The sequence below is a fragment of the Peromyscus californicus genome, unplaced genomic scaffold (genome assembly GCF_007827085.1).
Source record: "Peromyscus californicus insignis strain IS unplaced genomic scaffold, ASM782708v3 Scaffold_6__1_contigs__length_162567912, whole genome shotgun sequence".
NCBI lineage: Eukaryota > Metazoa > Chordata > Mammalia > Rodentia > Cricetidae > Peromyscus > Peromyscus californicus.
The window spans coordinates 75,749,932-75,762,397 of record NW_026294584.1 but is presented as its reverse complement, the minus strand read 5'-3'; the positions used below and the strand labels follow the sequence as shown (position 1 = coordinate 75,762,397).

Here is a 12,466-nt window from a genome sequence, read left to right as displayed (position 1 = left end):
TCACTGTGGATGGGGCTCTAAACAACCAGTTGGCAGATGCACATCCTTTAAGGGTGGATGTGTGCTTCCTTGAGCCAATTTCATGCCACCTTTGCAATAGTAAACCAAAGTTCTTGACTTCCTGAAGCTTCTATCTGGTTAGTAGGAAAAGACAGCTAATGAATAAGCGCAAGTAAATCCACAGTGTTTCATGTGGTATGGCTTCAGTGGTAATCAATAAAGCCAGGTCAAGCAAGAGGAGACGGAAACAGTGCTTTGCAACCTATCACAGTGTCAGGGATGACATCCATGACAAGACGCTACTTCAGCAAACCCTTACATTGGTTAGGATTATTCTTTCTTGTATACATCTTGAATAATCCCCAAACAGCACTGACCTGTTTTAGGAGACAGAAAACTCTTTCTTTCAAGTAGACCCTGCTTGTCAGGCCCGGGCTGTTAAATGCAGCTTCATTGGGTTACTAGAGTCCCAGGATTCTTCATTTCTCGTTGTTTTTATGCTGAACTGTCCCTCTGTGCCTTCCTGGTATCAACTGTGGGTGTCATGCAGCTAGCCATATGCTCTCCCAGGCAGGCCAAACAACCCCACTGTGCAGCACACAGCCTTCCATTTGCAGCACATTTCAGAGTTTGTTACCTCTCACCCTCACTTTGGCAAGGAAAGGGGGATTTCATGACCTACTTTCTGCTATCTCTCTGCATAACTTAAACAGATTATTTCAGTTCTCTGGACCCATGGACTTTATTTCTAAAAGAAGAATGCTTATGGCCATATCCCCCAACTTCCTGTAACATCCATGTAAATGTCCCCTCTTTCCTCCAACTGTAAAATTGAATGGTTTCAATAATCAGCTATTTCTTGGGTCTCTACCTTGTATGACCAGCTGGGCTTAGCAATTCAGCTTTTTCATTTAATTTTTAAACAATACATGTCTTCACAAGTATCAAAGAGAAAAGTGTTTGCTTCCTGACATTTTACAACTTTGAGTCAGTTGCACGCATATTCTAACAATTGTTTTTAATTTTTTTATTCTTAGATTTATTACATGAGGCTGGGAAGAGAATCAGCTTGGGCACCTTCTTAAACCCCAACAGCTATTCCAACAGGTAGCCCTGGTTCACCCCTTTGGCTGCTCCTGAGCATCTGCCTGAGTTCAATGTCTTCTCCCTCAGCAAATGCTAAGGTTCCCATCTCCTTGTATCTTCTCATTCTCTAAAGTAGTGAGCACTGGATATTACATGATCTCCAACACAAACTGGGATAAATGATAAACAAAGTGTAATAACAAAATTTTGTATTACTAATAGAATCAAAATCAGTGAAAGTATTATGTGTAGATTCTTAGACCACTTGGGTCAGATCGTTGCTTTTTGCTTCAAGCGTTTCTGGAGGGAAGCCTTGAAGTTAAGAAATTGAAAAAATAACTCTCTAAAGTAGAATGCAGATTTCTGTCAATATTGATGGGCAGCCTCACCCCACTCCATTGGCCACTTACCTCTGAGCAGCTCTGAGATCTGGGACTTCCAGGAACACACGCCCAGCACAGAAGGTACCTGTAGGCCAGGCAGAGGACAAATGTCCTTTCCTGCCTGTGGTCCTTCCTCAATACACTACAAATTCAGATTGTTCTCATTTTTCTGCCATAGCTATTGGTCAAACAGGGTGTTGTTGTTTTGTTGTTGCTGTTTTTCTATTTTTCTTTTAGATTAGTAAACAAAGGGATGGGTTTTAACATGACATTTATTTTTGGTGTAAACTAACAGGTTTTAGATCAAATATAAATGAAACGTCTAAGACAACGAAATTTACACATAAAATTAATGTGCTTTATAAGAATTGCTTATAAAAATTTCAGTATTTCTCAGAGGAAAGGCGGGGGGGTAGTAAGTTTGCTTTGCTTGGTGATCCACTCATTCATTCACTCATTCATTCTGTAAACAAATATCTAACAGCCACCTGCTGTTTGCTGGGTGCTGTTCCGGAAAGCAGGGCTGTACGAGTTAACAAGGTAGAGCAGTACTTGTGCTGTGGTGCTGTCATACAGAGGTGAGGGGGGCGGTCAGAGGAGCCCCAGTGTGGAAAGCCTTCTAACTGGGCACACTGTGAAGCTCTAACTCACTGGTGCTTTTTATCAAGATTATTTTAATTAAAAAAAACTGTAAACTTTCCATGAAAGATTTTTTTCCAACAATATTAAATTGTTTTTATGCTGAAGTTCATAATTGACCCGCAACCTTGTATCAGAATAAGATTTTAGTTATAACTTTAACACTGACCCATTTTTTCAATAGAAGGAAATGTGAAGATGTCCGTAGTCCCCCAAATTCCCTAACATGTGTTACAAGTTTTCACAGACGGAAGAATACAGACCATTAACTAGCTAGCACCTGCCTGGTCTGTTTCAGAAATGACACGTGACCTCTGGGGACAGTCGCCACTGTTCCGTAAGCAGCCTCACTTCCGAAGAGGTAAGTGAAACATTCTGGAGCGAAAAGGAAAGCTTTGTTTTCTGATTTGGGATAGTTCTTTAGATTTGTTTTTAGTTTCCTCGATGAGAAATGTCGATTATTTTAATTCAGGCCGCACAGCTTTTCTGGTTGCCTTGTTATTTCACATTTCTCCCGGGAAAAATGGGCCAGGATGTTTTCTTTTGTATGAGTGGTGGGTGCCGAAGAGAAAAGGCCAGGGGCACCAGGAAGAAGTGCAGGAGCTCTATTTAGCAAGTCTCAGAGTTAGAATTCATATCTGTCTCATCCTTCTTACACCACTTGAGTGGGTGTAGTCTAACGTTCTTCACTTTTAATAATCTCTGTAGTACCTGTTGATGGCTTTAAAGTCCAAGAAAGAACATTCTGGAAGTGACCATTTCAGGATAGAGGCACTCTGCTGCTCGGTTCCTTGGGGTTCTTAGATATAAGCATGAGCACAACCTTTAGAAATGATTTGTTGCCAGGCAGGGTGGCACATGCCTTTAATCTCAGCACTTGGGAGGCAGGTGGGTCTCTATGAGTTTGAGGCCAACCTGGTCTACAGAGTGAGTTCCCAGACAGCCAGTGCTATACTTGAAAAGAAAAATAAATGCATACAAACATGATTTGTTAACAGTACCACACACAGCTTGCTGGGGTGTTGTTTCGGACATCTCTCCAGCTGATTGGCTGGTTTCTTCACCTGTCGGTTTAATGCTTCCATTGCTTGGGGCCCCGACAGGCTATTTGTCCCATTGTCCCATGGGACAGGGGCTCATTCTCTGTCACTGACAGGTTTATGGGAGGGCGGCATTCTTATTAATCCTATTCGATGATCAGGGTAAATCAGTGCCCTATATCATGGCTCTGTTTTACTTTCATAGATTTTAATTCTTTAACCTTATAACAAAACATTATTAAGGTTTTTGTTTTAGTAATAAACACAAATAAAGTGAGGTTACATTCCTTGAGGGAGTCGAAGGCTGTCTGAGAGAGAGAGAGAGAGAGAGAGAGAGAGAGAGAGAGAGAGAGAGAGAGAGAGAGAGAGAGAGAGGAAAGCTCAAATACAGACAGCAAAGGAAGAAGGGAGGAAGGGAAGAGACTGTGAAAGGGAAAAGGGAGGGAAAAGAAAACTCTCACTGTGGGGGGCAGCATACCGTGTCCAGAAATGCCATTTCTGGTCTGGAGAGATAACTCAATTTGAAAACACTTACCTCCCAAGGACCTGCAGATGATCATCAGAGCTCAGATTTATGGGGGGGGGGGGGGGGGGGGGGAAGTTGGGTGTTGTGGCATGTGCCTGTAATCTCAGCACTGTGGATCCCTGGGGCTCTGTGGACAGACAGACAGCTTTAGCTGGTTGGTGAGTTTCAGGCCAGTGAGAGACCCTAATTCAAAGAACAATAAATAAATAGGTAAATAAACAAGCAAACAAATAAGGACAGCTCCTGAAGGGCAGCCCTGAGGTTGGCCTCTGGCACCACACATACCTCTGTACACATTTGAATGGGCACGCACACCCAGACACAAACAGAAATGCCATTTCTTCTTCCAATGCAGCTATTTAATATGGAACCAAACATGTAGAGTACTATGAAGCCCAGAGAGTGAGGCTGAAGCTGTAGCAGTTCTGCCCCTTACTCGGGAGAACAAAAAATTCCTGCTCTCACTGCCCAGGTTTCCTTGTCTCTGAAATGATAGTAATTGCTGCCTTCATTACTGTCAAATGAAACAGGTGAATTTGTGTAAAATTCTTGGCAGCACACCTGACATACTGAGCACCGATCACATGTTCAGTAGACCTGCTGAAACAGTGTCGGCATCCGAACACGACAGAATGTTTTCTATTTACACCCTCAAAGGACAATTGTTTTTGTGCCTGTAACACTTTAGACACTGAAGTAGTTCAAGTGCTATAATTAGATTTACTGTATGCCTGCAAAGACATGCGTGGAATGTACTCCTCTTTAAGTTCCTGGGATTGTTTGTGTTGTAGCTGTACACATACCTGATCTTTATCTCAAACAGCCAGAGTCCAAATTCTTACGGCAAAGTGTTTCTCACGGATGCTTTATAGTTTATAGTTTTTGCCTTCAAGTTCAAAAGTTGGTCAAGGACTATGTCACTATATATATATATATATATATATATATATATATATATATATATATATATATATAATGACTAAAATAAGGAAACAAAACGTAGTGTGAGGTAATGAATGTCAGCTAGAACCCCACTGGAAGGAAACAACCTCATCAGCCTTTAGCTTTACGTGGGAACTGAATAGCCAGTGCTGGCTAGGTGTCTGTGCAGGTAATGTCAGGCACAAAGACAGTCTCAGAGACAGGAAGGAGCTCCCAGGGCTATAAACACAGTTGATCCAAATGTCTGGATTTTGCCTACGATTGTGATTTTCAATACTTTTTTTTAGGGGGGAACAATTGGAACTCTTCCCATTCCAAATTGAGAGAGCTGAGGGTGTTTCTTATGCATGAGCAAAAGTTAAGATTCAGCTGGGAATCCAGTTTGCCCGGTGTTCATCTGAGACGTATGTCACTCGTGTTGTGGTGACTTTACAAGCTTGTGTTTTCTCTAGGTATCACCAAGCTCAGAAGTTGGTGAGACTGTACTGTGCAGAGTGAAAGAGCATTCCAAGCTGGGCACAGTGGTACACACCCAAGGTCCCTGTCTGACTGGAGCAGTGAGACAGGAGGATCACTAGATCCCAGAAACTAGAGGACAGCCTGGGCAACAGCGAGCCCTGTGTGGAAAAATGACGAACACGGTGACTGAAGCTATCCACAAACTTCTGGTGTTTTGCTTGTGGGTGACACTGTATTTCTGGACCTTTTTTTCGGCATCAGCTTATGTCAATCAGCCTTCACCGAGCGAAATTCCTGAGCTCCTTTAAAGAGTGCAGAGGTTGATCTCGGAGCACAGTGTGGAGAGTTCAGTCCATGACCACTGGGCTATTACTTCTCAGCATGTGACAAAAGGAGTGCATGGAGGAGAAGAGATCAATGTCCCATCATCCCCTTAGAGGCCACCCTTCCAGTGATCTAAAACCTCCTAGTAGATGCCACCTTGTAAAGATTTCACCACTTTCCATGAAAGCACAAAGCCAAGCCTTTGGTGGCTGGGCCTTTGAGGAACATTCCAGATTCCAACTCTAACATAGCCTTTTCTTCCCAACTCCTTCCATTTGTGTCTTCCTTCCTTCATGCCAGGTTATCATCTGATAAAGTATCATCGCCTCTCAGTGAATAGTCTCAAGTGGGATCAACATGAGAAGGATTGTGTCAGAATACCGGAGTGGGTATAGCCTACACACAGTCTGAAAGTTCCCCTAGGAGATGTCAGTGCCTCTTCTTGCCTGTGCCCTTTAACCATACCATAAGTTTATATGTATTTTAAGTTCTGAGCCCAACCAGATATTTTTCTAGGATGTTATCAATACATTGGGTTATTAACGATTTTCATCATTTGATTTTTCAGTTCCCAAAGTCCTGGAGTAAAGTATCTATTCAGACCCTCAGGATTCTGTACCTAGAGCTATGTGAGAGTATCCTTCAGGTCATCCTGGACCCAAATTGTAAAACGAATCCTGCTTGGATAGCATGACTTCAGTAGAAGATGCTGATTGTGCCAAGTGGATACCCAGGTTGGCAAGTTTCCTTTATCTGCATGGTACAAATTTAATCATGTGCTCTGATATACCCACCCATGTTTCTAGATATTGTAATGAACAGTAGAGTCAGCAACATAGGTATAAAGGAGTGAAAATATCCAAATATTTAAAAGCCACTGTATATATTGAGAGTTTTCTAATAATTCTAACATACAAGAGATTGAGGGTTACTATTTTGTTCTTTTTATTGAAAACCACTTAGTTAATAATGCTATATGCTGAGTTTACTATTAGAAGTTGAAGCATTCATTTTTTTAATTTTTTGCAAAAAATAGGATGTTCAGGAAAATATTAGGTACAACTGAAAGCAGAAATCAGACTCATCACTGGAACCAACTTCAACACACTAACTATGAATGTTGTTTTGGGGCCATGATATTACACATTATACCTGAAAACAAATTTCTCTGGTATGCTGGAAGAAAAGGGTAGGTAATTTTTTTAAATAAGTAAGTGGGGTCTGCTCATTATTTACTAGCATATGAATGTGGTGCTCAGCTGATAAGATATTGAAATGCTTAACTAATTATTCCTTATCAATAAAAAAATTGGGAGTCAGAAATTGGGGTAAGAACCTGAATGATCAGAGAAGCTGAGGAGAAGCCACCAGTCAACTCCTACCTCTTCCATTCCTTCCTCCAAAAGGGCTGAGATCATCTCTCAACCCTGCCTTATTACTTCCTATCTCCTATCTGTTCATAGTCCTCCAAATGTCTATGGCTAATTTTGGTCAGCTACCCTCTGACTCAAAGCAAGCTTTATTTTCAGAATGAAATCAAAATATCTCACAACAAGGTATTGCTCTGCAAGTATGAAGACTTGAGTTTGGATCCCCTCACTCTTGTACAAAGCAGGACACAGCAACGTGTTCCTATAACCACATTCTGAGAGGTAGAAACAGGTAGATTCTTGGGCTTGACATCCAGCCAGAGATTAAAAATGTGCAGACACTAAACCAATAGATAGCATGGACTTAAGGAGTATGGTGGTTTGAAAGAAAATGGCCCCATAGGGAGTGGCACTATTAGGAAGTATGGCTTTGTTGGAGTAGGTATGGCCTTATTGGAGGAAGTGTGTCACTACAGAGGTAGGCTTTGATGTCTCAAATATGCTCAAGCCATACCCAGTGTCTCGGTCCACTTCACGTTGCCTGTGGGTTAAGTTATAGGACTCTAGGCTCCTTCTTCAGCACCATGCCTGCCTACATACTACCATGTAACACCATGACGATACTGGACTAAACCTCTGAAAATGTAAACTACCCTGAAGGTAAGAGTTTCTGTCCCACCAGCCCACTCCCAAGTAAGCACACAGAGACTTATTATTAATTACAAATGCTTTAACCCATATCTCTTATGTGTGTTCTGCCACATGGTGGTACTTTTCTCAGCATGGCATGTTCATCTCCTGCTTCCTCTGCATCTGGTTGACAACTCTACCTTCCTCCTTCCTCAGTGTTTTCTCAGTCTGGCTCCTCTACCTAACCTCTTTCTGCCTAGCTATTGACCAGTTGGCTCTTCATTAAACCAATGAGAGCAAAACATCTTCACAGTGTACAAAAGGATTATTCCACAGCACCATCCCAATTAAATGTTTTTCCTTTATAAGAATTGCTATGGTCATGGTGCCTCTTCACAGCAATAGAAACCCTAAGATAAGACAAAGAGCTTCTACCTTGGGTTGCATTAAAGAAAACCTGAATTTTGAGCTAAATCTTGAAAGATAATGGCAATTTAAACAGAAGGAAAAGACCAGGATACTTTGAATAGGTTCAGTTATGGAGGTAATGAGGTGGAATAGAAGATCAGATATATGTGAAAGAGAGAGAGAGAGAGAGAGAGAGAGAGAGAGAGAGAGAGAGAGAGAGAGAGAGAGAAAGAAAGAGAGAAAGAAAGAAAGAAAGAAAGAGAAAGAAAGAAAGAAAGAAAGAAAGAAAGAAAGAAAGAAAGAAAGAAAGAAAGAAAGAAAGAAAGAAAGAAAGAAAGAAAGAAAGAAAGAAAGAAAGAAAGAAAAAGAAAGAAAGAAAGAAAGAGAGGCTGGGTCAGGTAGGGCCTTGACTTCTGCATTAGTCTTCCATTTACTAAACTGATAGTCTTGACAGTCACTGTCTGGTTCCAGCACTGCTTCACAGCAGATTGTAGCTTGAGTTTTCCTGCCTGGCCCACAGTCAGGACAAATCTCTCTCACCTGCCAGTCCCAGAGCCGCTCAGACCCGACCAAGTAAACATAGAGACTTATATTGGTTACAAACTGTATGGCCGTGGCAGGCTTCTTGCTAACTGTTCTTACAGCTTAAATTAATCCATTTCCATAAATCTATACCTTGCCACGTGGCTCGTGGCTTACCAGCATCTTCACGTGCTGTTTGTCATCATGGCGGCTGGCAGTGTCTCTCTGACTCAGCCTTCCACTTCCCAGCTTTATTCTCCTCCTTGTCCCGCCTACACTTCCTGCCTAGCCAATGGCCAATCAGTGTTTTATTTATTGACCCATCAGCAACACATTTGACATATAGACCATCCCACAGCAGCAGATGTTAACACAGTGGACAAGGCTCATCAGCTCCCTGTGTTTAAGAATGAATGCAATGCACGCAATGGTAAAAGCAAGCCGGGCGGTGGTGGCGCACGCCTTTAATCCCAGCACTTGGGAGGTAGAGCCACGCAGATCTCTGTGAGTTCGAGGCCAGCCTGGGCTACCAAGTGAGTCCCAGGAAAGGCGCAAAGCTGCACAGAGAAACCCTGTCTCGAAAAACCAAAAAAAAAAAAGCAATGGTAAAAGCAATGAAGAAACACAGGAGAAAACAGCCCCTGAGAAAGAGGAGAGTTCCACTTTCAGAGTCTCAAGACATTTCAACAGGTAAATAAAAGACTTACTCAATGATCATTTTAGTGTGAAGGAAGTTTTACTCTAGCCAGGAGGCCTAGGCTGAAACATGAGGAGGGAAATGAATCTGTGAGGATCAGGGGACCCGATTGCAATAGAGGTTCTACCAGGTGAAGAGGAGATGGGGTGTGGGAAGCTAGTCTTCACCCCACAGGTAGCAGGGAGCAGCAGAGTGTGAGCAGGATGGATGGGGGTGTGAGAGGTGCTATGGAGAACTGATGTGTTAAGAAACATAGTCTTCCATCAGTGTGCAGGTTATAGTGGAGAAGGCAGAGTTTGGAGGCAATCACAGTGTTGTTTCTTCTGGTAAATAGTAATTTTCGCTGAGATCTAATTATGTGCCATTTGTAGAAAAGCATAAGTCTAATACTTCGGGAGACAGAGGAAAGGTGAATGAATAAACATTCAATGACTGTTATTCAAAATGTATTTGCTAGGTACCCATCACATACCAGGCACTGTGAAATAGGCGGCTGGAAAAAACCATGTGATGGTGCTCACCATTAATTTTCACATTCAGGAAGCAGAGGCAAGCAGATCTCTGTGAGTTCAAGGCCAGCCTGTTATATAGAGCAATTCCAGGCCAGCTGCATCTACACAGTGACACACTGTCTCAAAAATGAAACAAAACAAAAAAATTCAAGTGCTTCTCTAGGAGAAACTTAAAATACAACTAACAGGTGTATTGTAGTGAGCGAGGCAGAGGAAAACACACACCACGCAGAAGGACAAGGGCTAAAGAATACTTTTATTATTTGCTTTTCTTTTTAGATTATTTATTTTTTGTGGATTTGGCCACTAGGGCCCATGGAGGTCAGAAGAGGTCATCAGACCCCTTGGAACTGGAGTTAGGAAGGTTGTGAACTACTCACTATGTTGGTGCTGGAAACTGAACCCTGGTCCTCCACACAAGCAACAAGAGTTCTTAACCACTTAGCCCTATCTCCAGCCCCCTGGAAACGATTTTTAACTAAGGCCGGCAGGATAAGTAGTTTATTGAGCAGATAAAGAGAGATAAGTGTGTCCCTTGAGATCATATGAAAGGGCATTCAAGGCATGAGGACAACTTTAAAAGCAGCTGTGGATTCTTATTATCTGGAGATAGAATGTGAAGGGGATGGTAACTTTCTATTTCTGTACAGCATACCTGAGAGAAATCAACTTTCAATGAGAAAATTTTACATATTTTAGTTGAATCTTAACACTGGGGAAGTAGAGGTAGGGCCTCTGGTGCTGGGCCAGGCTAATCTGCATAGAGTTCCAGACATGCCAGGGCTACATAATGAGACCTTGCGTCAGTAAACAAACAAACAAAATCAGGGCTGGAAAGCTGACTCAGAAATTAAGAATGCTTACTGCTTTTTCAGAGGACCCGAGACTGGTTCCCAGCACCCAAAGGACATTTAGCAATCACCTGTGACTGCAGATCCAGCAGACCCAATGCCCTCTTTGGGCCTCTGTTAACTTCAATACAAATACACATATGATTTAAAAGTTAAAAAAAAAAAAAAATTAAATTAAATAAAAAAATTTTAAAAAAAGAAACAAACAAAAAAAACACCCAAATACACATATGGTGCAAATACACACACTCAGGCATACACACACACACACACACACACACACACACACACACACACTAAAGAAATAAATAAATCTAAACGCAATGCTTAGTGACACACTTACTTCATTCAATGAAAGAATTAGCTAACCTCTCTAGACCATCGCCTCCAAGGACAGAATGATTCTGAAAGTACTGTTAAGGACTCTTTGTTCCACAAGAGACCATAAATAGCCAAAGCCTTTCTAAGAACTAAGAACACAGCTGGAGGTAAAGAACTGCTTTCCCTCAAATTATCCTGCAGGACTGTAGTGACAGTGACAGCATGGCACTGAAATAAAACCAGATCGTTAGGCCAACGCAATGGAATAGAACTACAAATAAACTGTCAAAGGTAGGGCCACCTAGTTTTTGACACAGGTGACAAAAACATGTAATAGAATAAAGGTAGTTGACCTAGCAAATGGTGCTAACAAAACTGAATATCCACTGCAGAGGAATTAAATACATTTAAAATTGTTTGCACAAAAATACATTCAAAATGACTAAGAGGCCTTAATGTAAAGCCTGAAACTACTAAAGGAAAATGTAGGATATGTTTTCAAGACATTGAGACAGGCAAGAACTTTCTAAACAGAGCCTCAATAGCATACACACTAGCACCAAGTATCCACAGGTGAGACTACATGAAATTAAAAAGTTTCTGCCCAGCAATAGAAACTATCAGCAGGGCAAATGGCACACACAATGGGAGGAAATCTTTACCAGAAATACTTCATGAGGGGGATGAGTGTATGTGTGTGTGTGTGTGGGGGGGGGGGGGGGGGTTATGCTCAGAATTTACAAAGAACTATAGAAATTAAATACAAAGGAAATAAAATTACTAATCAGCAAAGGGATTGATGAAATGAATGGGCATTTCAGAAAAGAAGAAACACAAATGGCCAACATCTATTGTGGAAAGTGTTGACAGACAACCTTAGTCATTAGGAAAATGCAAATTAAAACTACTTTGAGATCCCACCTCACCCCAGTCAGCTGACTGTCATCATGGAAGCTGACAGGAGAGTCTAGAGAATTGACTCTGGGGAAAAGAACACTGACTGCTCTTCCAGAGGCCCCGGGTTGGGGTCATAACACTACATAGTGGCCTACAACCGTCTGTAAGTCCAGTTCCTGTGGACACCTTCTTCTGCCCTCTGCGAGCACGAGGCCCGCACATGGCACAGAGACGCATGGGCAGACAAGACACCTACACACATAAAATGAAATGAAAAAACTAAAAACAGAAACCTGAGTATTTAAGAAAGAAACTTAAAACAAATCTCAGAGAGAGTGCAGGCAAAGAGGATCCTCACTGCTGGCAGGGATGCAAATTAATATGTCCATTCTTGAAATCAGTTTGGAGGTTCCTCAAAAAAATTAAAATTGAGCTACCAAATGACCTTACTATCCCACTTGCGGATGTATATACGGATAACTTCATATCCTGCCAGAGAGATATTTTCAGCCCTGTGTTCTTGCTGCTCTATTTATGACAGCAAGGAAACAGAACCAATCTAGACAACCACTAACAGGTGAATGGATAATGAAAATGTAGCACATGTACAAGATGGAATATTGCTCAACTGTAAAGATTGAAATTTACAGGAAAATGAGTGGGCTTAGAGAGTATACTATTAAGTGAGAAAGATACGTAATATTCACAAAGAAACCCCCCCCCATGTTCTCCCTTACATATGGATCCTAGCCTATGATGTATACATTTATATTTGTAAACGGGTATAAGTGTAGTTATAGTATAACATCTAGAAAAGGAACCAAGAAATGACAATATTTGGTGATGAGGAAGGACAGAG

The 12,466-nt window shown here is 41.6% G+C and overlaps 1 protein-coding gene across 1 annotated transcript in view; it reads left to right on the top strand.

Moving 5' to 3' along the window:
- Window positions 1–12,466, top strand: part of Fam13a (family with sequence similarity 13 member A) — a 163,669-nt gene that overhangs the window by 22,187 nt on the left and 129,016 nt on the right. The window contains 3 exon segments of the mRNA XM_052719245.1: window positions 1,038–1,184; window positions 2,407–2,469; window positions 5,069–6,133. Of these exon segments, the coding sequence (XP_052575205.1) occupies window positions 6,090–6,133 (44 nt within the window). The 5' untranslated portion in view covers window positions 1,038–1,184; window positions 2,407–2,469; window positions 5,069–6,089.